This window comes from Pezoporus flaviventris, unplaced genomic scaffold (assembly GCF_033815535.1).
Source record: "Pezoporus flaviventris isolate CSIRO_AGI_PZ_B2104156 unplaced genomic scaffold, CSIRO_AGI_Pfla_v1 ptg000002l, whole genome shotgun sequence".
Classification (NCBI taxonomy): domain Eukaryota; kingdom Metazoa; phylum Chordata; class Aves; order Psittaciformes; family Psittacidae; genus Pezoporus; species Pezoporus flaviventris.
The window spans coordinates 86,386,992-86,412,448 of record NW_026892550.1 but is presented as its reverse complement, the minus strand read 5'-3'; the positions used below and the strand labels follow the sequence as shown (position 1 = coordinate 86,412,448).

The following is a 25,457-nucleotide window of genomic DNA, read 5'->3' as shown; positions in this document are numbered from 1 at the left end:
TACCCAACTCTATCAAAAACAACCTTGTTTATTTTATGGTTCTTCCTATGGTTTCCCATCTGAAGAGAACTATCCTCATCTATCCTCACTATGGATGTAAAATTGGTGTATGTTTTTTTTTGTATTTCAAAGCCATTTACATAGTCTGACACAAAATATACACCTTTTTACAACTGTTTTCACTGCAGTTGTAAATGTGTATTTGTTGTCAGCTGCAAAAAAGCATAACAATGATGAGATAAAAAAAAATGCCAGAGAATGACCTAGTGCATCTGAGATTTGGCTTTAGGTTTCTCAGACATTTTTTCATGTGCTGGGTGTGTGCTGAAGAAGTTTTCATTGAAAAAGTAGATGTTTGTCCACCAAGAGTTAAAATGATTGCCTTTGGGCATTGGCAGGTCATTTGCAGTAAGTCTCTGACACAGCTAATTGGGTACATTTTAAACGACCTTCTGGTGGTAGGCCTATGGATTAGTACCTGGCTGGGTCTATCATATGCTTAATACTTATATGAAATAAATGTTCTATGTCCTAATCAGCAAATCATTCCATGGAGCATTGTCACTGAAAGTTACTCGATAAAGAGAGAAGGAGGGATGTGCTGAGGGAGGAGAAGCAACTCTCTTTTCTTTGTCAAAGAAAGATATTTTGGGGGGAGTGAAAATGAATAAATTTGCATGTCAGGTGAACAACTGAAGTTTTGTCAGTCTGAATTGAAAGTTTAAATGCAGATAATACTGGTGCACTAGCAAAATACAAGAGCACTTCTGCTGGCCTGTTCCTGTAAGTGTGGTTAACTTATTTCATCATGACTGTAGCTCTCAGGTCCATGTATGTCTCACTAGATGCTTGTTTACAGAGACTCAGTTTACATATTTTACAGCCTTTGGCAGATTATGTACAACTGAATTCTCGAATACTATATTTACTATTCATTCCCTGTCCACAGGATTAAAACCACTTCTATCTTCCTAAATAATGTGAAAACTAAACCAGAATCTCACAGCAATCCGAGCAGGAAAAATAAGCCAGTTAGCAATGAGTTGTCCCTGACAGAAAAATTACAAAGGCGCTATTATCGTTTTTACATGTTTCATGTCTCCATAACAGAGTTTGGAAAGCTCTGACATCAGTGTAATAATCTGTATAATTTTAACCATCAGTAAATACATTTCACTCCCCTTGTTTCCTTGAAATACTGATTTGATTCTATCAACCACTTCACCTAAAATTGCACTTACTGACATATTACAACTCATCATACAAACTGTTCCATCAAGATTAATCTTTGCTCTGCTGGAGGTAGACACCTCATTTTGAAAGCCTCCTGAGCTATTAAAGAATGTCATTTTGTCCCCTGAAGGGCACAACTATTCTAACCCATTCTCCTTCTGTTGCTTTCTACTTTCCTTGTCACTGCAGCTGGCACTTAACCAAGATGCCATTTCTGAATTGACCCTTTCTTCCCTCCCCCATGCTTCTTCTTTCTCCTTCATTCTTTCTTCTGTCAACATCTCAGTATTGGCTGTGGGATGACTGATGATGGTACAGTGGATGCTTATTGATCCTTTGGCAAGGAGGGGTGAATGCTTTCATGCACCCTTTTGAGAAAGAGATATATGCTAGCATTTTAGTTATGTTGTGATGTTCTTCTCTGCAAATGCAGTTGTCTTCTCTAACACCTCCCTATACATGCCTCAGGCACTTGTACCTGCTTCACCACTTCTACCCAGTATGATAGTTGTACATTACATTACATAACCATAACCAAGACTATCATATTCAAAAAGTGAGTTGGACTTCTCTTTCTAGATGGACAGCATGTAATTTCATCTCTCTTGCCTGCATATGTTCTGTGCACTCTCTCTGATTCCCTCTTATTTCATGAAAGTGTGATCCAAAGCAGCACCGTGGGGAAGCAATTGAGTTATTTTTAAAATAGCAAAATCTTTCTGTTTGACACTCTATTATCCCCTTTCAAAAGTTACTTAGAAATTCCTGACAATGGAAGCATGTGCAGGAACTAATCAAACTAAAAAACCCCAAAACAATTGAACCAGCAAACCAACAACCATAAACAAGTTAGTGACCATGTAGCCTTCAACCCTTTGCAGTCCTTCTTGCCAACACTATTGTACATTTGCACCATGAAGATGGAGTGGTGAAATAGCTCACCATCAGCACTAACAGCACAGCTGTTTTACTTAAAATAGAATATGTCATTTTTCACTGCTTTTAATTTCTTGTTTTATATGCCCTTGCTTGCAGAACAATCTTAGTTTGCTCAATATTACTAAGATTAAGGACAAATCATACCCAACTGCAGTGGGTATGACATACCCAACTGAGAAATAGCTCTCAGCTCTAACAGCTGCAGGTTTCCCACACTTTCTTTTACACAGATGCAGCTGTCCATTATCTCCTCTTGAATAAAATTGTACACTAGATTAAAATGCAATTTTTGAAGAAAACATTGTTTCACGTGTATAACAATTGAACTATCTGTAATCTAAAAATCCTTTTATCTGCAACCTCCTTGTTTTGTGGGTGGGTGAGTGGTGTAGGACGACATGATGTTAACCTTGAATTCTTGTCTCTCCCTGTGATTGTATCTAGTCAGATATCTATAATGCATGTGTGTCTACCTTTGAATTTCAGTGGGTTATCTGAGGGGTTTGGAGTCATCCTAGGAGTTCTTATCAAGTACATGGAGTGTCTAGCTTGTAATTTGGGATGTGTACAGGTGCAGAGATACTGTAGCTTCCTCATACCAGTGATGCCCTTACCACAGTCTGGGAACCATAGAATCATAGAATTGGTTTGTGTTAGAAGGGACCTGAAAGGTCACGTGGTTCCAAACCTCCTGCCACAGGCAAGGACAACTTCAACTAGACCAGGTTGCTTAAAGCCCCATCCAACCTGGCCTTGAACGCTGCTACAGCTTCTCTGGGCAACCTGTTCCAGTGCCTCACCACCCTCACTGTGCAGAATTTCTTCCTAATATCCAGTATAAATCTACTCTCTGTCATCTTGAAGCCATTTCACTTTGTGCTATCACTACATGTCCTTGGAAAAAGTCCCTCTCCAGATTTCTTGCAGGCTCCTTTTAGGTACTGGAAGGCTGCACAACCCCAAGTCCCTCAGACTGTCCTCACAGCAGAGCTGCTGTAGCCCTCTGATCATCTTCATGATGCTCCTCTAGACTTGCTCCAGGTCCATGTCCCTCTTATGTTGGAGACCCCAGAGCTGAACACAGGACTGCAGATGCAGTCTGCAAGAGCAGAGTAGAGGGGGAGAATCACCTCCTGCAACATGGCCACTCTGCTTTCCATGCAGCCCAGCATATGGTTGGCTTTCTAGGCTGCAAGCATGACATTGCTGGATCATTTTGAGCTTATGAAACCTTTGACCTACAGAATGTGCTCTGTTTCTTTAAAGCTCAGGGATCTGATAGGAGAAGTTAATTTGGAGAATACACCATATGATTTCTTTATATCACTAGATAAATAAAGAAAGGCTAGCACTGAGGACTTGGTATTTACATCCCGAATACCCATAATGTAAAGGGCAGACCAAATCATAAGACCTTCTGCTAGGTGGTATGATGAAGGAAACCTGAATTAGCAGATGGAGTCAGGACACCGAAGATTAGCCACCTAAGTTCATGTGCTTATTTCAGGAAGCAACTTTGATCCGGATGGATTTAGGTGAGATAGGTTGTGTAGCTGCAAACCTTCTCTTCCATCTTGTAAAGGAAGCACCAGTTCATGCATTTCTCTGTCACAATGATTCTGTCACAATGATTTAATAAGTTCTGAAATTGAGAGGGTTAGATGGGTTGCTTAAAGCCACCCAGCAAAACGAAACCAAGAGGGTTAGAAGTCAGGAGTGACTTAAATACTGGAAACTGTTGCCACTGAGCTCCCAGGTTCTCATGCTGGTGTATGTAGATGCAAACCACTGATAAATATTTGTAACTGAAACAGAAACGACGATACCAAAGAAGAAGGTGCCAAAGGCATTGCTTGTGTCGAAGGACATATATCTTTTTGCCTTTTTATGGATGAGACCTTGTGGGCTTTGTCCAGAGAGCACAGTCGATCACATTTCTCACTTTGACACACACACAAAATCTCTCTCTTTCTCTTAAAGATTAGAAAGACACAGAAGTCCAACAGAAGAAAAAACAGGATGTGGTTGGATAATTAAAGGTAGTAGCCTTTAATTGAATGAATATACACATAGGTGCTAAAATAGGCAACTTTAATCTTGGCTTTTTCTAACTTTGAGGTCTTGATTTCGTAGTCATAGTAACATCTGTTTAACAGGGTATGTCTTTGCCTAGGTTTGGTGGAAAGAGTAAATCTGGACCCTTTAAATGTCATCTCATATCTTTGAGTTATAGTAGAATTGTAGAATGGTTTGTGTTGAAAGGGACCTTAAGGATCACCCAGTTCCAACCCCCTGCCATGGGCAGGGACTCTTACCACTAGACCAGGTTGCTCCAAGCCCCATCCAACCTGTCGTTGAATGCTGTCAGGGATGGAACAGCTGCAGCTTCTCTGTGCAACCTGGGCCAGTGTCTCACCATCCTCAGCAGGAAGAACTTTTATCCTGATACCTAATCTAAATTTGCTCTCTCTTGACACCACATAGTGCATATCTACATTCAACACAATCAGTCCTCTGTCTTTTGAGCTAGTAGGGAAACTGTCGTCTCTAAATTTGTGGTCTGCTTTAAGCTAGAAGAGATGGACACTATTCTAAAAAAATTTAAATACATATTTACCTTAGAGAAGTTTGAAGACACAAGAACATTAGGTTCCATTTCAGACTTTCCAGGAAATCATGCTATACTTTGTGTTTTCTGTGAGATTTTCTGTGCATATTGGACTTCTCCCATTTCCTTTTCTTATCACTTTTCTGATTTGTTTTCCTCTTACCTTTTCAGTCCCGGTTGTCCCCTTTGGCTGTCTCATCCCACACACGATCTTCCTGCCTGTCTTAGTCTGTTTCTATAGATCTCACAGCTCTGCTTCCTATTCTTTTTCTTAATCCTAAATCCTTATTAATTGTTCAGACAGACCTCTTCTTTCAGGTCTTAGTCCCAATATCCATTCCCTGCCAGTTTCAATTCTCAGCTCTTTATAGTTTTCTTTTTATAACCTGTTCTTTTTGGTGTGGTGTTTTTGATCAGTTCTCTCTTCATCTGAATTAGAGAGCTTCTTCCTTTTTGTGGCAGGGCATTGGAGAAGTAACTGAGAGCCTGAAGGGGATGACTATCTTCTAAAAGGTGGTCTGGTTTAGTCTGATAACCTCCACTGTGTTTTACCTTCTGACATAAGGATTTTAAAAGTGGATCACTAGTGCTAAAAAAATCTAGTAACCAACAAACCTAAGAAGGGTTAGTTTTGTTGGTGCAGTGAATAAAAGGGATCTGAAGAGACGCATGGCTTAGATTTGTGTAGTAAGAAAATCCTTTTGTACAAACTCGGTTGTATTAAAACCATACTATGAAAGCCAAACATCTTTAATATAAATGTCTGAATATTTTAGAATTCTGTCCCAAGAATTTATTTGGTCCTTCAGGTTTCTAATACCAGTGGAACCCCTCAGGACAATGACATTCTTATAACATCTTCAGTAGTGAGGATCCTTTATTAGCTACATTAAACATTTACAGCCCAGTGTCTAATCTCCCCAGTCCCCTGAGGTATGCCAGACTTGGAATGAGTTTTTGTGGCATTTACATTTACCTTAATGATCTGTCTTGAGGCTGTTTTGTTTGGGATTTGAGTGGGTTAATCAGTGTGTTTAGATCACAAATTGAATCCTTTCATAACAATAAATGGGGAAGTTAATTGAATTTTATTTTTTCTCCATGGTGCCATATGCAGCATATTCAGGCTTCTTCCATTTCTGTCCTCAATAGTATTAAAGAGTTCTAGGTTTAGGTATTCAGCATAATGGGCAGTTAATAGGTGGAAGATTTGTTTGTTTATAAATTCCATAGCTAATTTCATGAGGACTTAAGAAATCACTACTAATCTTGTAGTTAATTAGAGAATCGTGCTAGCAATACCGCTGCATCTATGAACCCTTCTCCTGCTCATATGTGATTTTGGTTGGTGTTGCTAAGAACAAAAATCTTTCCACAGTACTGGTTCAGAATATGAAGCAACTGTCTACATGTCTGATTTCCTGGGGTTATTGCACTGCTGCTCATCACTGCAGCATTAGAGTCTGTATCCACAGATCCTGGACAAAGTTCTTTTCATTGTTCAGAGGGGCACAAAAAGAACTGGAAGCTGGATGCAAGTGGCCAGGAAAACAGGCGCCTCAGGAGAAAAATGCCTGGCACTTGAATGTTGTGGCTTGGCTCATGATCTGAGACTATCCCTTATTTTTGGCATGCTCCCATGTGTGGATGTATCCATATATTCACAGGAGCTGACTGTGTGTGGGTGTATGGGAAAGTTGCTCTGCACTGCCTGTGCTCTTAATGTAAGACTTTGTCTTCTCATCTCTCACCTGACCTATTTAGTAATCACTGTGTCTCACAGCACTGTTCTCTATTGTGCACATCCTTACCGACACACAGTTAGGTAGAAACCTCTTTGCTCCCGTATGAAAGCATCCACAACGATATCGAATGCCTTGTGAATTAATTTTGTGCCTTTAACTGATTTGTTATAAATTAACTCTTTTTGCCTGTATTGCACAGCACCACCCTATATTTAGAATGAGCAACAATCCCATAGTTTCAGTCCTATTATCAATCATTAAGGATTTGCTTTTGTTTTCAAATAGCAGCAATGAAGCACATTGAAAATCTTGGCTGTGTGGTGCATTGTGCATATTTGCTGTGTTTTATGATAAAAATGAGGGCTGGGAATGTTTCTTTGTAAGGACAAAGCCACCCAGCCCAGAATTGTTCTATAACCACCAAGAATAGATGGGACATAATTAAATTTGTGAATCACGACTTTATTCTTCAATTGTTAAATGAAACCCATAAATGTCACCACTAAGCTATCTATTGCATATTACTGTTTTCTTTTCAAGCATTTTGGTGAATGTCTTTAAAATTCCAAGTGTTCATAAGGTCCTTTTCCTTTGGGCTATCAAAAATGATGGTAGCTAAAGATTTCAGTTCTGTGTTAGCTGCGTTGTTTTGACATGTCAAAGCTGTAGTCCCTGTTAAATGTATGTATTCCTCTACGAAGGAAGGAATTCAACAGAAGAAAGACTTCATCTGTGGGGACAGTTTATGAGCCAGTGGTGTAGCTCCCTAGTACTCTTTGGAGGTGTAGTTGTGTCTGCTGCAATTCACTTTTTTAGTTCTATATATGAATTTAACAAATGCTTCTTTCAGTAAGGGCTGCAGAGGAATCTGCTGAATTGAAATGAGATAGCCATTCAATAGTATCTACAAAGACCATAAGGGTTTCCTGTCAGAGCAGGTTAAGCAATAATAAATAAGCAAATTGAATCAGTCTATAAACCAGAGCATCAGAGCACATAAAGCAAATTTCGTAATTGGCCCTCCTTCCATTCACTGGTCTCTCAGTCCCTATTCTGTAAGGAAACATTCTGGGAGGTCACAATGAGCACTGTTCCCATCTGGCATTTCTGAATATGTGGAGGACTGACATCACTCTTGGATATCTGTGTTGCTTCAGGAGAATCATGAGCTCTTCCCTTCTTTCCATCTTCTTGCCTATCTCTGCTTTATATTCTTGCATCTCATTAAAAGTTGTTTCCCCTGCTTCTAGTTTTCCTGGGTTCATAGCTCTTCTGGTGTTCAAATTGATTTTCAAACATGATGCTGGCAGCATTGTTGATGTGTCCCCAGTGTCCTGCACTGGCCTCTGAGGACTGTGAGGACTTTGACTGCCATAGGTGCTCCCCTACTTTCCTCCCTGAAACCACTGAGCTTCTCTTTGTGCTTCTAGTCTCAATGGACCACAAAAATAAGAGCCATAATCCTCATTAATTGTTAGTGCTGTCTTGTTCTCTTATCAGAATGAAGAGCTTCTCAGTAGATGAATCTCTCATCCTCTTAATCAGTTTCTTTCGAATGGCAGGAAGGGCTGCAGCACAGTTGTTCTTTCTATTTATCCCAGAACTGTTGGTGACTTTATGTTGTTTCTTGTTATCCAGTTACCAAAATGGTTTATGAGTTGATATTCTCTTCTCCTTCTGGGATACTTCATATGAGGATTTAAATCTCTTTCCTGCTACTCCCCTACTTTTTTGTGCCATTGTTTGTTTAAAGACCTCCAAGGAGAAAAAAGAACTTCATTCAGTGATTCAGTTATAGATAATCAAGTACTCAAGAGATTTCATATGTTTTCTTTTTATTTAATGAGATCTTAGTAGGCAGCTCTCTTGGTACTTTCCTTGTGGACTCACATACACTTTTTTGTCTTTTGTTCTTTTTGTGGGTTTGTTTGGGATTTTTTTTGGCTGCAAGAATGGAATGGCTGTGGAAACCTAAATCTCCTGTTATAAAAAATGCTGTCTGAGAGGAATTATTCACTGTATTTTTATAAGTTCTCTTCTTCTCTGAGAAAATATGGAGATGCATCAATTTTGAGTGTAGATGGAATAATGTCTGTTTTGATTTAAAAGAAGCCTTATATCAAAATAACATGGTGCTGGACAGCATTCTCTGAAAGCAGGCTGTAACTTTCACTACATTAAATCATTTTTGTAGATCTTTAAGAGTTCTGAAAAAGAAATCTCTCTTATTTCAGTGTGTAAGAGCAAACCTTAAACTCTTGTTCTAGGGATGTTCCTTTCTTTGCAGTTAATAATTGATGTTGACATCAGAAAATGAAGTAAGCAATTTAACTGAATCTTTGTTTTGGTATGAAAGAGTTGGTATGAAAGAGTTGAAAATTGAAATCTTTGATAACTAAAATGGGTGAAGCTAATGATGAATAATATGTTCCTGCTTTTAAATAGCTGTTAAGATTTAGATAGTAGAAAGCTTTTCTAAAACATTAAAAAAAAAACCACAAAACCCACAACAAAACCTAGAAGCATACTGTAAATCTTATGAAGTTCTAGAGGCTTTGGTTAAAGAGGTTTTTATTTGCTTTTGATTTTTCAGCCATTCCTCTTGGAATTATAGTCGTACGAGGAGACTGTGACTTGGAGACCTGTCGTATGTACATTGACCGTCTACAAGAGGTGAGATTTTGGAGAATTCAGGTATCATTTGTTAACCTATATTCTGCTTCTTCCCGTTCTGAGTGTAGAGATATTTAATAGTTGCTACAACCATATATTGAGAGTATTTCAATTTACCTACCACTGAAAGTAAAGCTTTAGAGTCATTGTATAAAATAATATCATACAGTATATGATGATAACATAAAATGTATGATAATAAAAGCAGGAGTAGCATGGAAACATATTTTCTAAACAGGAAATGAAAAATCATACTGAATCCTTTCAAATTATAACAGAATTGACATTGATGGGCATGTTTATTTCTCCTTGAACTGAAATGGAATACCAGGACTTTCCACGTACCTTGCTGAAACTATATAAATTATTGATTAGAAAGTGTATTATGTAAGGATAAACAACATGGTATTCAAGTGGGTCTAATTATGTAAATTTCATTCTCTGAGACTGGCATGGAGTAATTTGAGACACCAATAAACACTATAGATAACAACTAGATTTTTCCAAGTATACAGAAAAGTATACTGATGCAGCTAATAATAATGTTGCCCTTATTGTCTTGAGAGATCATTCTACAACACAGCCTGGGAATAGGAGACTCCAAATTGTGGTGTGTATACGTTTAGCAATATAACTAAAGGATTTTCATTAACATACTGTCTCTGGTTTTAATCTTTTACTGATCTTTCTCAACAACATTTGCATATGTGAGGACATTATGTAGTTTTCTAAATAGGTTGTCCAGTTTATACAGGAGCTATGAACCTCATCTCGCTCATTGGACTCTTTAGGAGCCACTGGCTTCCCTGCGGTTTTGAAACTCTGCACTGGCAACCTGAATATGGGTCTTAGTATTTCACTCCAGGCTTTTGCTTTTTTGCATGTCAGCCAGGATTCCCTTCATCAATTGCAGTTCTGAATATTCAGACCTCAGTTGTGCTATTACTATCAGTCATAAAACAGCATTGTAAGGTGATACCTATTTGAAGTATTCTGTGCTGGGAACTTACAATGAAATAATTGTGATGATATTCTCAGCAGGTTACAAATGTGATCTCATACTAAGCTCAGGCAACTTAATGGCAAGTATCAGGTGGTGAGTAGTACAGCCCTTGAGTAAGCACAGGTAGAAGTTCTGGTTGAATTACTCATAGTAGTTGTGGAGAAACTGTGTTTCTCCAATTTTCTGCAGGGTTTGTGCTACTATTTTTTTTTTTTGTGTCCTTAATTTGGCTCAGACCCATTTGCTGGGAATGGAGATGCCAAGGTTTTCTACACTCTGCCAACTTGCATACCAACTGGGGAGCTATGGTCTGTAGGTCAGGCTTCTTGGTAGGCTATGTCATGAGCTAAAACTGTTTGTCAAAATCTTCATTAAAATAAGTTAGATTCCTAACCGTGCTAAATATCAGGGCCATTCTGATATGACTTCCCTGACATGAAGGGAACTGCCCGTAGCTTTCTTCAGTGCATTAATTACTCATTTGAAAAAAAAAAAAAATTACAATAGAAATTTATAGATTTTAGCATGTTTTGTTGCTGGTACTCTAAATTTTGATAGTTTCCATGGAATAAATACCTCTGTGATATGGTAAAGTGCCATTAACATAACCTCAATATTTTAAAACCTGTTTTTTTTTACCAAATGCATGCAAATCTAAACTTCAGGTGAGCTTTCCATGACTATTTAGTGGTGTTTGTTTCATATGTTTAAAACCTGTGAGAAATACTTTCAAAATTATTTCTGTTTCCCAACTACTTCAGATAATAAAACTACAAGCAGTTCTTGTTGTTTTAATCTTTTTCATCATTGCTGTGTCTTTCATCCTCCTGCTAGGACCTGCAGTCAGTAACTTCTACTACACAGAGAGTTCATTACCAGGTAAGATAAACTTTCCTTGTAGTATCAGAACAAAAAAAGGGTTAGCAATTTGGGCTGCACTCTTTGTATTTGAAGCCAGGTTTCCTTTTTTTGTTAGATAGGTGTATGTTAGATGAATTTCTGATTATCGTTTACCCCCAAATGGAGGAGTTTCCTTCTGCCTTTCCTCGGACAATCCTTTTCCTTGCAAACCTTATGGAATTGTATTTAAAATTTGCACAGCATGATAATGTGAGTAGTATTGCAATAGCAGTGCCTTGCATACTGAAATGAATGAGAGAATGTGACCTGTGAGACAAAGGACAAAAGTGTTTCTCTGAGAAACTGAACAATAACATGTTATATTGCATAGCTGAAGTAATAAAAGAAAAAAGGTGTGCTTGCAAGCCTAACCCCTTAATAACTGTGTGCACCGCAGTCATCTACCTTTAGTTTAGCATAATCTTCAGAGTAGTTTTTTGCTCCATCCTGGGCACAAATGTGTCTTTTGCATGTGACAAACGGGTTCTAGTTTTAGGTGGCTAGTTTCTAAAATTGCTCTCTTTGTACATTTTACAACATTATTCTACAATTTATGCAATACAGAACTTGCCTTTACAGTTGGAAGCACTGTTCTGGAATGTATATTTCTCTCAGTAAAATATTGCACTGCACAGTGCTTAAATTTGGAGTAAACTAACTCAGACTAACTCTACTGACTCCCGAGCTGATCTGACATTAGCACTGAGAATTGACACAAACCATGGTCAGTTGCCACAGCACCTAAGATCACAAGGCAAGTTTGCATAGTCTCAGTAGCCATTTCCTAGATTTAACAATGCAAGTCTTGTTTAGGAGCAGCAGGAATGAGTTCACTGGGAAAGCATACAGACATCCAGCTGAGAGGAACCCATTGCAATGAAATTGCAGATAATTTCTTGGGGCTTAATGATTACCTAGGTGGTACAGAATTTCAGTTTAGCAAAAATGCCTGTAAATGCGCTGAAGGCAGAAAAGACACTATGAGAAAATGCAATTTGGCATGTTTTCCTGGAGCTGTGTTCCTCATTCCAGCTCATGGTTTGTTTCTGCATTTCCCTGCCCAATTTTAACCTCATATTTTTTACATTTGTATCAATCATTGCCCAGGAACTGAGTTTCAGAGCAGTGTTAGTGTCTAGTGAATTGGCTAATAAACCAGCATGTATTACTCTGTTCCACTCATTATAAATTAACCTAAGTGGTTGCTGACTGCTCCATGTGTAGGAAACTGCCTGAGGTAAAATGAAGAGCTCAATCTGTGTGTATGGAGAGGGCCAAAAGAGAGTATAAAATGTCAGAAATCAGCTCCATACTTGGCTCTAACCTCTGCAGTCATAGCAGTATAGAAATTAATTGTCTAGGCATCTTCTCTAGTGCACATCAGTGTGAAATCCCTAATATACTATCATTTTTTAATGATACTTCCATTTGAATGCACCACCCTCTGTGTCTTTTCTTCAGTACTTGTTTATCCTGATTCTTTGAACATTGGTTTATTCTCAGTGGGTCATTCCTAAAAACTATCTTGTAAAGTTAATTTGAGGATTGTTCCATGTTTGTTGGTTCCCCTCTACATAATGCAAAAGTGGGGAAAAACAAGGGGAAAACCAGGAAAAAAAGAGCGTGAATATCTGAGTTGATGGCACCATCTTCTTACCTCACTAATAAGGTGTCACGGGTACTTTTAAGACTCTTAAATGCAGTTCTCTTGTGTCATTCCTTTGCAGCTCAAAACATTGAGAGTCAGCAGAATCATCAACAAGCTCAGATAAATTATGCTAGAGTTAGTTTTCATTCTGTTTTGTTTCTCTAATAAGTTTACTGCTCAAAAAATATCATTCTCATGGACCTGAGACTTCCCAAGCTAGTTCTGCAGTTGAACTGTAATAAGTCTTGGAAGGAACATATCACAATATATAATTTGTGACTTGAATTTGCATTTACTAGCATTATCTCTATCTTCATTTTCCAGCGTTATGTACTTTGCTAGGTCTATGAATTTTCACTCATTTCTCCTCTTTGTATAGTCTACCCTTTGAGTAGGCACCTTTGTTTTTCGATGTTTTCTTCCTTTTGCCTTTGCTCCCCTTTCTGCAAACAGTGGGATAAATATTAAGCTCTATTAAGCTTTGTGCATGTAGATATATAGACATTAGCAAACCTAGTGGATTTCAGAAAACTCTTGGCTCTCCCACATACACCTCAGTTGCCATACACGTAAATCCATAACTCCATCCCACAGCTCCGTAAGCCCATACTAGAGAAAGACAGATGTATTTTAATTTTGATGCTTAAACCGCTGAGATATGTAATTTCACTTTATGGACTGCTATGTTATCACTGTCTTCATCTCTCCTGTAATGCAAAGAAGTTGGGAGACCAAAAACTGCACAAAAACCTGAGCAAGTTTTATGGGATCAAGTAAAATCCATGAGTCTAAATATGGGAAAAAAATGAGGCTGTTTTATTTTTGCCAGGGTAGCTACAAACACAGATATCGTGCATCAGAAGGTAATATGCATATGTATTTTTTTTAGTAGAGCAAAGTCGGTAGGTTTCTGCAATAACATTTCAAACAAGATCTGCTGCCAGGACTATTAGCCAAACTCTAGGGCACTGAAGAAACAACAAATGAGTCTGGAGTTATCTTTGCCTTTCTGTCCTGGATAACCAGAAAGGAAAGGCAGTAAAGAAAGTTCCAGTCAATCTCCAAGACAGAAGCTAATAAGATGAGTCTTGCAAAAGCTGTCATGATACCAAATGAAATTAATAACATTTTGTAGCAGTATCATGCCAAGCACTGATATGCATTCATCTAGCTGAGAAATGAGTGTCCATCAAAATGCTAATTATTATCAGAGTTACTTGAAAAACAACACATAGTGCACGCAGGCACCTTGGTGACCAAGCAACTGGGGAAGGTAAGAACTGGTACATATCTGAACAACATCAGCCTGAGCTCATTTTTAATCAGGTAGCTGAAAAAGTGTCAGATGCTTTTAAGTAAATCAAAGAGCAATGTCTGCCTCTTAACATATAAGGGCATCATTTGCTCTGTATTCACTTTGGAAATTGTTTTACCAAGTCTGACTGAAATGACAACGTCCTTCAGCATTCTCTGAGATTTTCTTCAGTTTAAAAAAGCAAATTACTTCTTCCCCATAGTCTTCCCACCAGCCTGGGAATTGAATTGATTAAATTTGCATTTTTCTGTTGACACATTCTTTATTTTTTTCATAACTTTTTCTCACACATGGCTACTCAGCTAAGAAGTATTTTAGAAATAAGCCAGTTCTGCAAAAAAGTAAGATTAATTTCTGAGAAATATCTATTACTTCTAGATTTTCTTAATGATATAAACACAAGGCAGTGTAAACAGGAAAATATATCGGAAACTGAACCTTTGAGAATCTATATGAATGTTCCAGATGTGTTGGTTTGAAGCACTGTAAACTTTAATTTTGTGTTGCTGTTTCTGCACTTTTATATACAAAGAAGCCTGCTTTCTCCTTGAAACCACATACATGATGCCAGCTGCCTGAGGGAATGGTAGAGTTTGTTACTTGGAGTCTCTCACTTAGGCTTCTAAAGGGTGCCTTTCTAAAGGTCTGCTGCAGCTCAGGCTGGACTAGTGGATTTCTGTGTTATGCCAGGGACTTAAGCATTCATAGCCCCATTGTCCCTTCTCTCTGAAACCCCATTATTCCTTGAAATCGCGTTCTAGAACTCACTCTTTCAGCCAGCTTTAATTTCTGGTGCTGGACCTTCAAACAACTACTGACCTGATATAGCTGTGCAATCCCAATGCAACAGTTGTTTGTCCTGCATAGTGCTGTCAGGAAAGGTGGTGGGCTCCTCTGTGGTATTCTGAGAAGCCCCAGTGAGATATCATTGTATTCTGGTCTGTTTTCACCGATCTATGCCCATGGGCTTTCTGTACTCAGCAATATTTTTTTCAAAGGTACCTTTCCTCCCCATTGCTTTTTTTTCTTTTCTTGCCTTGTGGTTTGGTGTATCACTCTGTGATCTGCTGTCTGAAGGAGGAGTAAAGTTTAAACTTGAGCTAATTTGTGCCTGAATTTACATCATTAGCAGATGTGCTGATTTTACTGCCTAAGATGCAAGTAAGGATAGAATCTGGCTCTACAGAGATTTTGGATGTGTGCCTGAGATCCATGCCATTGTGCTTAGCCCTGTGCAGATCTATTTGTGTTTAAAAGTAATGTTGTCCCAGTGGCTTTCGGAAGTCGGCTGACCGTTCACTGGAAGCATGGAGCAGAGCCATGACCACCCTCTGCTTTCTGAGATCCCTTTTACCTCTCCAGCTCAGTGAGAGCTGAAAAGCAAGGGGCAGCTGTTTGACTCCTTGGTGAGTACAGGTCAGGAAGAAGGTCTTTGTTCCTCCCCACTCATTTGATTTGGCTCCTCAAGTAATATCTGTTGGTTCTCAAGGAACAGGTGTTCTTAGCCAGAATGGGAACACATTGATGCAGGATGTCTGTCTGTTTGGCTGGTGGTGGTCCCCAGGTCTGCACTCTTTATATTCTGAGTGTAGAAGATAATGTGTTTTCTTTTTTACTTTTATGTGAATTTGGAACACACCAGAGGCAGGCAGAGTGGATAACTGCTTTAAGTGGCAGATCAGTGGAGGAGGGAAAGAGTGTAAAAAAAATGGAGCTGGAATAAAGGAAGGTGACAGACACAGAAGAAGGAAATATAATTGAAGTTCACGGCTGTGTAATAGTGATGTGTGTCTTTGACTTCTTTCACCTCTCTCTGTTTCTGTGTCCCCACAAATAAGTGGGGCTGTAGTTAGCTGAGAAAGCTGGTTTTGATGCAGAGCTTTTCGGTATTTTGAGCTGAAGGGAAGGGGATAGCTGAGGATGTGGATGAAACTAACCATATCAGTTTACTCTTTTCTATATTACAGCCAAACCCTGATGTCAGTGAGAAGCAAATCCAGTTTGAGTTATCTAGGTTTTGCACATTGTCCAATATCAGTACAGCAAAATGAAAAGAAAAGCAGAGACTATAAAATAGTCCTTTTTAGAGGAAAAAAAAAAGTTTATTTTTTTTTAACGTAATTTCTCTGCCCTATCCAGGACCAGGAAAGCTCTTTCCCCAGAGTACTTTCTGTTCAGAGGCTCTCTCCTAGATGGTGCTTCCTAGATGGTAAGTACATCTCCCCTTTCTTGTGCCTAGCATACTGCTTGCTTCCGGTGTGCACGTGAAGGATAGTGCACCTAAGAGTATTGCTATGGCAGAGTAACTGTTTCTGCTTGTTACACTAAGTAGGTGAAAAAGGAGCTAAGAACCCCTTTTTCCCCCCTGAAAAATAAAACAGGCCCTTCATCTAACAAACAAAATGCTGTAGCTTTGTCACCCCAAGGAGACATGTTTTGCTAAGGCTGATTAGAGGTTTAAGGTTTAGCATCTCTGCTGTGATGAGCAGCACTTACTGCATGGCATTGTCTGGAGTCAGAGTGCAGCTGTTTGTGGCAATGTGCTGCAGCTGGTAAGGCTGCGTTCTTATTTCTCTTTAAAATACTATAGTGTTTAGGTGATAGAAATGTACCTCCCTTTTCCTGTAAGGTTGCGCTTGATGTAACTCCCTGGAGAGCTGCACTTGTATTTCACCCAGACTTTGACAAAGCAGACAGCTTATCTGGGCTTTACATCAGGCTCCAGAGCACTGAAATTAGCAGCTAAAAGCATCTGCTTTTGCAAAAGCTTCAGTGTGGGAAAACTGAATTTGTTATTGTTTTAAACAAAACCAATTTCTCCTTGGCAATTTCTAATCACTCTTGTTTGTGTCTCATAAGGGAAATCGATAAAAATCATACTGAGAATCTGTTTGGGTTTTAGAGAAACTGGGTGGATAGATACATTCAGGTTTTGTCTTTAGGGATTTGATATTCCCTTGCAGTGCCAAAACCTACAATGCTACATCACTGTGCTCTTGTGTCAAAACTCCAGAGTGAATGAATCTGATTTTACTGGCCAAACTAAATGCAAAGCAGAAACAAAAAACAAAAAAATCACATCTGATGAAGAACACTGTAGGTGAAAAAATGCTTTTAGTTTAGTAATGTAAATTATGTGGCAGTGATAAGGTTCATATTAGGTTATTATTTAGCGAATCTACCTTCATGTGAGTTTTTGTGAGCAGCATGCATTTTCCTTGAGTGCATTGCTAATTCAGGATGAATATCTGTGGCCATGCATTTGATATACAAAGAACTTTCAAGCACATTATTGTTCTTTAGATGCAAAAATTGAATTAACCCTATTAGACCCATTGATTTTATTATATGCTTACTACATTCTCATCAAAACAATGCAACATTTTCTGTCACATATTTTAATGTAATCAATTCTTCTTATAAGCCTGAAATCCATTTTATATATTTTTAAAATATCAATTTCAAGTTAATAATTTCACTGAATAATGTTTTGTTAAGCCTAACCTTTAAATTCACCATTTAAAGGGATAAGAACATGGACTTAATGAATGAATCAGATTGTGTTCTTGTGAAACCACTGTGACTTCCTAACACAGAGGTTGTCTTAGTGGTAGTGATATTAGTTCAGCCCATCTTGTCCATGTAGTTCTGCTCAGGCCATTTTCTTCACTGCAGTTTTGTTGTTTCTCTGTCTTGCAGCAACTTCTGCTGATCGTTTTTACCGCATTGACAGATCTCAGGTAAATCTTTATTCAGTTACCATTTCTGTAGGGTTTTTTTAAAGCTATGTCAAATGCAGCTTAAAATGAATTATCTGCTATTCCTCTTGTGCATTATAAAATGCTACTGATGTCTGGGGAAAAGTAGAGAAAAAAATTCTGAGCCATTTTGCAGTTGATGTAATTCACATTGTTTCATTGAAGTTTTATATCTGCTGACAATCTGCCCTTCTATTACTACAAATCTGATGTACGGATCAGAATGTTCTACATTCATCATCCTTATCGAATTTTACCAGGGGCATCTATGTGGCACCAGGGTATTTGAGTTTATCTTTTCAATGATGCTTTTACTCACCAGATGTCTTGATCCTGTATGTGTAATGTGAAAATTAAGGTGATGTTGCAAGCTGAGAATTACAAGCACAGCTGTATCAAATATTCCCAAAGAACCCCAAAACAGAATGTAGCTCTGTTGGATTGAAACCTGTGGTATAGATCTGACAGTCTGAATATATTTTCTAAAAAACACTTTGAAAATTTTGCAGAGTTTTTGGTGTTCCTGATTTGTAGCCAGAGCAAGCCAATTAGTGGCTCAGTATTAAGTGCAGACTGTTGATTTAGCACAGTGGTCATTTGTATCTGGTTCCCCTGAGAACTGTGTAAGCCGTTTCTGAATCACATGAACATACGACTGTTTCCTAGCAAGAGCAGCTGGTGTTTTAGTTCAAGCAGAAGGAGCTATGGCTTTAGTTCAGAAGTCCCAGGTTCAGTGTCTGCATGTAGCCACCATGGGACTTGTTTGCGCAGTGATATAAATGCTTTGATAAAGTTGCACTTTAACATTTGGAAAACAAGAATGAAGAAGGTGCTGCTACAGGTTAAACTGGAGGATGTTACTCTGTTTGGCTTATTCTGCATTTCTTCAATACCTGGCTTTGTACAGATGGTCATCTTTCCCTCCCACTCATTTGCCCTGTGTTTTTGTGATGGAAAAGATCAATACTGTGTGATAGTCCCAGTGCACAAATGATGGGAAGTTTTGCCTACATAGACAAGCCTACTCACACTTGATGGTTTTTGAAGGACAATGAACCTTCAGTGTTAATCCCCCCAAAAAAAAGAGGAATTGAAAGAGAAATCTTTGGTAGCGGAGAGGTGAAACCAGAATATAAAAGCAGTGGAAGTCATAAATGCAGTGGAAGTCTGGGAGAATATCCCCAGACAATGAAAATATCTGTCAGCCATCATAGGAGAACAAAAATTAGGTGTTCATTTTCATTTTGCAATGCAGACTTTGACTTTATGGGTAGGCTTCCAGTTTCCAGCTGAATGACAAAGTGCCACCAAGTAGCAGCCTTTTAAGTGTTGCTGTGAGTGTGAAGTTTGCTGGTTGGGAATCTTGTTTGGCCTGAAATCACTGGAGTATTTATTGGTGACTGTGGTGGCATTGGTTTTAGGAAGAGTGCATGTGTGTGCACTTATATAAATACACAGAGTCCCATGAATGCTCTTCAGAGATCCTAAGGTGAACCCAACTTTCTTATAGCCAGCTGGGTGCTCTGAGAGACCAGGGATGATACAGGCTCATTACTTGTTCCTTCTATCACTTCAACAGGAACATTTGCACTTTGTGACGGAAATTTCACAGGACGAGATTTTTATTCTGGACCCAGAGATGGTAATGTCACAGCAGGTGGGGACACCACCAGGAATGCCTGATCTGGTAGTGGAGCAGGCCTCTGGGTGAGTGGTGCTGGGATCTAGCATTCCACAGGTATATTAGAGTTGGACATGCCTTTTCTAGTTCCCTCTTCTGAAGGACTGGGAGATGTGTGAGGGCAGATCTTAGGAGGAGAGCTGACAGGATCAGATACAGCCATGGCAATGACAGAAGGACGGTGGAATAACATCTATTTCATCCTGGAGCACACAGCAGGACTAACGCACTTCGGCACCTTTTGATCTTCTCACACTCCCTCACTGTGCTCCACCATAAATCTGTACCCATTGAGTTACAAACCCCTTCTCTGCATGGTCAGGGATCTGATACCACCGTATAAAGCCCTGAAGCCCTTTCTACCTAAGCATGATAGTAAAAGTGTCTCTGTTTCTTCTCATCATCTGGGCAGACAAGAAACAGTCCTATTTGTCTTTAGTGAGTCTTGTACTCACAGTGAACTGAGCTCTTTTAGCTTGCTATGGGCTGAAAAGTGCTGGGAGCCAGTAAGCATAAGACAGCTTCAAAGTGGAGCACACAAGGTAATTTCTGAGCTGTAAATGTCTTCCTTCCTTCTTCCCTCCCTAGAATATCAGATTGGTGGAACCCTGCAGTCCGAAAGAGGATGCTGAGTGACAGTGGCCTTGGCAAGATTTCCCCACACTACGAGGTACCTGACAAACAAAAGGATGCCAACCAGACACATATGCTGCAGTAAGAACCCTCTGCATTTCTCTTCCTAATGATGCACTGTCACCATTACCACAGACAACTTCTAATGGCTGCTTTAAGCTTAATGGATTGTGTGAACATGTTGAAATTATGGAAGTCCTTTTGCTGCTTCTCTTTTGCTCTTCCTTTCTGTTTCTTCATATTTCTCCATTATTATATGTTCTTGCTTTTGTTTTATTTTTCCCTGTGGCACCCTGCACTCTTAATAAACCTAGATCCAAGTTTCCAAAAGTAAATATGTTATTTTGGATGATGAAGTTCCAGCTAAAGGAACCTTCATAGCAAATGGCTATGAAAAAGACCAAAGCACTCATCCTTAAGGTAGCTCTGATGCAATGTAACAAAGCAGAAGACACTACAATTGCTGCTTACTTTAAGAGACTTTAAGAGATGTAGGCAATAGCTTTCATATAATCTTGAATCAGAAATACCACTGCTGGTGTAGTATGTGTAAACAGTGGTTTTCTTGCTGATATTTCCTACCTGTAAGAGTCTTTTCTACCACCACAATCATGTTTGCCATGTTCAGATTTGTGTAAGAGTCTCTCTCATTCTTCTTGCCTATTTCAGAAGTGGTTCTCAGCTTTTTGGTCCTTTTGCTTTAGGTTTTCAAAACCAGCAGTTGATCGGTAAATTCTCTATTAAAGTTTGGATGGGAGGCACTTGTCTGAACTCTATTGTTGGCTTTGAAAATTTCTAGTGTTTTGGGGTTGTTTTTCCCCCCAGGTACATAATCTATAATTCTATATATACTTCTGCTTTATCCTTCTAGTTCTACTGTATCTGAATCCCTACGGATGGGTTTTAAAATTTGCTATAGAAAAATCAGAAATAGTGACCATGTGGTCCTTGTTTCAGTTTGTCTTTCTGTCTTGGGTGTGTGTGGAAGGGGGCTGCAAAGTGCTTGCCGAGTACAGCTCCACTGCAGATGCAGTGTGGATGGGAGACTGCGTAGCTGTTTGGCTACAGCCTAGAACTTCCCAGCAAACAGGAAACTGCTGGCAGCAGGAGGAGATGTTATGGCAAGAAAGGGTGATCCTCATAGTACTGCCAAGAGACACTCACCTAGGTTTCTCCCATTAGCCTGAGCAATTCTGGATCGGTTCTTGTTTTTATGCTCTGCAATGTGAAGGATGGTGAATTCAGGTTCTGTTTTCCACAGACTAGAATGGCAGGGCCTGCAAATTGGAGCTGGCAAAGGTGGGAGCAAAATGATGCTTAGACACTTTTAGGCAGTGTGGAGAGATGGTGACAACATGTGGACTAACTTCTAATTGATAAGAGGAACATTTTTGTTTACATCATTGCAACTGGAAATGTTTGTTTAGCTGGAACAATTATTTTTGGTAGATTTATTAATTGCAAGCAAAGTCAGTAGCACTGCTCAGAGTAAATATATCTGTCAGTACCTACTATAACAAATTGTTTTCTTTATAGCTTCTCTAAGCTTTAATTGTTTTGCCTGAAATTTTTCATGGTAAGATTCAGTCTTTGACTGATTCTTTCTCTCTTTCTTTTAGTTAAAACTTAGACAAAAGCTCATTGTTTCTGAAGACAAGATTTGTGGGAAATGTGCTGCTTTAAATTAAAAAAAAAAGAAAATAAATCCAGCAGTTGTATCCTGAGGCATTTTAGTGCTGGTAGTGGAATGAACTTCATTGGAATGAAGTTTTGGAGACTCGACATTTAATAAAGTGTCACAATAATACCAGGGAGATGCCTTTGCTGTCTTGAGATAAGTACTCCTGAGTTTGCCCTGCTCATGAGGTTGTTCATGCACTTTGGAGACACCTCAGGTTCAAAAGCTTTGCTTTCAGAAGTTTCTGTCTGCACATGCTCATGGAGGTGTTATGCCCCTCTGCAGTGCGAGAAGTGATTTGAAAAAGTGAAAGGAGTAGAAGCAGAAAGAGAGTGTGTGCAGGAACTTGGGGAGCAGAGTTAGGGGGTGGGAGCTGACAATTGGGAGCGCAGGGGAGATACAGATGTCTGGGAAATCAGATTCTCATCTGATACAGGAGGACATGGATTGCAGATAGGTAAGAGGTGAGTGAGACAGTAAGGGACATGGAGGAAAGAGTCTGTGGCTGCTTCTGTCCTGAATCTAGAGGCAAGCTCTGAAGTTTAGACACTGCCTCACTTACTGCCAGGCTGGAAAGTGTATAGTAAATGAGGCAGGGGATTGCAGTAGAAAAAGCAAGGTATTATTACAGTAAAGGCAGTTGAATGCTGCTCTGGAGGGTTGGCTTCTCCCCTCATTTTCTCCAACAGAAGTTCTGAATGATGCAGATTTACAACAAACTTTCCAGAAATGGCCAGTAACAATGGGCTTCTTATTCTACGTATGGCCACTGTGAAGTAGAATGGGTTCCTGGGAGGCCATTGCAAGACGACTTTGAAAGAGTGGAGGGCTGGAAACCAAGAAACAGGCAACCTTATTATGCAAATAAAAAGATAGGTTAAATTATTTCAATCAATGAAAAAATAGAAAAAAATATGTGATCTAAAAGTAATGATGATATTTAGTGCTGGTTTTGATCACAAGCTATTGGAGTGAATATTAATTTGTATGTGATGGTTTTGAAGCAGGAGTCTTTCTAAGAGAAAATTACTTATGTTTTTGTTTTTAATTAAGAAAGCTTCCTATTAGTTAATTTTCAGGTGGCTTTTGATTAATAATATTTTATGTTTTACTCCATTTCTGATGGCTTTTTGATGTGTGAACGATTTGTGGAGTGGGCAGGACATGAAACAGTGTCTTGTTACAGCACCCAGGAGCTGGGGCAGGTAGCTTAATAGGGACATCAAATTAGTGTGAACAGTGCATACAAAAGAAAAACAACAGGAAGACAATTACTTGGAGTACTGGTGCTTGAACATGAAGAGAGCGAAGTATTCTGGTTTGGTTCCACTGAAAATGTTTTTGGATTCCTCCTTTAAACATGAATTGGATCATCTTCCTGATTTATCCTACAGTTAAATGGTGCAGTGAGATGGGGATGAACATTCCTTCATTGCCTGCTGTAAGCGTTCATGGCTGGCCAGGTATTTCTCTTCCTAGTTACATTTTTGTCACCCTGTTATGTAATGAAAGCTGAGAAATTAAATAAAATAAAAACCTCAACAGCATACAAAATTGAAAAGATGACTATACGCTGGTAGAAGTTTGACCTACATCTTTTAATTAAAGTCATTAATTTTCGCATTGTTTGGGGCTGTAAGAACCACTTTTTTAGCATCTGTCCAACTGCTAGCGGCACTGTCTGAATTGAATGCATGGCTTGTGAAGGGTGGGTGAAGGTTGGCCAAAATGCCATCTGGTCCTGTCAGGAAGAGGAAGAAAAGATGCCTGTAGAGGCTGGAAGGTGGCTGCAGCCTTTTACACCAAATAGACATTAATTAGCTAATAATACCACCCAGGCACTGCTTTATGAGGCAATAATAGCCTAGCTACTGAGAGGAAAGAAGAAAACAGCTAAATGCCAAATGTTTTAACTCAGCTACAGGAATCAGATCATTGCCCAGGAAATCAGTGCAGATGTTACAGGGTGGTTTAGGCTTTGGTTTTATGTTATTTATTTATTATTTTTTGTTTTTCCCAAGAGAAATATTAGTGTGGTACAAGGTGAGAAGAGCATCAGGGTTGCAAATTTGCATGCAGAAAGGAGAAGGAATGCTCATCTAGTGAAAGTCAAGAAAATATAAAGAGACTTTAGACATGCTAGGGAGGAGCTGCTGCCTATTGGTAGCGAACCTTTAAAATTTCACAGGTTGGTGGAAACTTGAAAAATCAAAATGTTTCCCCAAAACACTTGCATTGGAAAACACAGTATCAGCTCTTAAACAGGCTGATAGTCTGCCCTTGTATGTTTGATAGCAAAATCTGAATTAGTTTCCTGGTTCAAATCTAGTTCAAGCTGCCTTTTTAAGATAGATAGAGTGAAGCTTGTACGTTTTAACCAGCTATTTGGACAGCTGTACAAATTACTTTCCATTGTTCAAAATCCCAGATGAGGCTCCATCAGTACTGATTGCTTTCAAACAGTTTTCATTTGAGTGAAGGCATAAATAGCCATCTCACCTTCACTGTATGCTCCTGTGTAGTCCTTAAAAGAAAATGAGAGCATAACAAAATTCAGTGTCTGTTTATGCTCAACTCTTCCTTTTCTTTCTCTTCTGTTATCTTAGATACCTTCACAAGTAGCTTGCCAAGGCACCATTCTCACTCCCTTGAAGTGGAGCATGAGAAAATTTGTCTAAAGCAGCTCTTCACCTCTCACTAGGAAAGTGATATTAAAATGGAGAGGGTGTTAGTGAAAGGAAAGATGTGAACTCGAAGAGGAGGAAAAGTGATGTAAAGAGAACAGAATGGTTCAGGGAAAGGCACACACGGCTTAAATAGGGAAAGTATTTTGAAGAAATAAAAAAAAAGAAGAATCTGACAAATAGATAAGAAATTGGTTTAAGGGAAAGTAAATTCCCTGAGTGAGACTGAGTGGGCAAAAGTGGTGCATCTCAGTGTGGGGTCCGGTCCTGTGTTTTGAAAGCTCTCTCTATTGTCAGCATGATGCAGTCACAATATGTAAAATCTTGTGCACATTCCAGACAGAGACTACAATTTGTCTGCCATTAGGAAATCTTTCCTTCTCTTGCTGCTTAAATCTTCTCCTACCTTTATTTCTAGAGACCTTCTTGACAAAGACAGCTCTAGTTCCCAGGTGTGGTAAAAGAATGCGCTTCATGTACTTTATGCCCCTCTTGTGGATATTAATTCACTCCAGATACTTCAAGATTTTAGCCTCCTTCATTGTTTTTAGAGATTTTTCAGTGAGGAATAAAGAAATAATTATTGGTTTCCTTTGGAAATCTACCTTGAGGATATGTGCCTGTGGATCTAAAGATGTAATTCTGCCCTTCTCATTCCCTTAAAAACTTACAATGTAACAATGAAAGGCTAGCAGAATTTTGGTATTGCTTGAATAAGTTTTCTTGAAGCTTCATTTCTTGCCATCAAGAAAACAATTTCAGCCTGACAAACTATAGAAAGGCTTTTAAAAACAGTGGAATTTGGTTGGCAAAAAGATGTGTATTTTCTTTGTTAAGGTCCCTATGTTTTTACAATCAAGCCCTTCTAGAAATAGTTTAAAACTCTTGTCTGTATAGTCAGTTCAGTACAAAGCTACTCAAACCCAGGATATTTATTTTTATTTTGTGGTGCAATCATT

General features: G+C 38.9%; 1 protein-coding gene across 5 annotated transcripts in view; it reads left to right on the top strand.

Annotated features, from left to right (window-relative positions):
- The window catches only part of DGKI (diacylglycerol kinase iota), a 206,246-nt gene that overhangs the window by 136,929 nt on the left and 43,860 nt on the right, over positions 1-25,457 (top strand). For all 5 annotated transcript variants that reach the window (XM_061444897.1, XM_061444894.1, XM_061444893.1 and 2 more), the window contains 6 exons: positions 9,119-9,198; positions 11,036-11,080; positions 16,204-16,273; positions 17,764-17,804; positions 19,402-19,529; positions 20,092-20,217. In XM_061444897.1, coding sequence (XP_061300881.1) covers positions 9,119-9,198; positions 11,036-11,080; positions 16,204-16,273; positions 17,764-17,804; positions 19,402-19,529; positions 20,092-20,217 — 490 coding nt within the window. The remainder of the gene's footprint in view (positions 1-9,118; positions 9,199-11,035; positions 11,081-16,203; positions 16,274-17,763; positions 17,805-19,401; positions 19,530-20,091; positions 20,218-25,457) is intronic.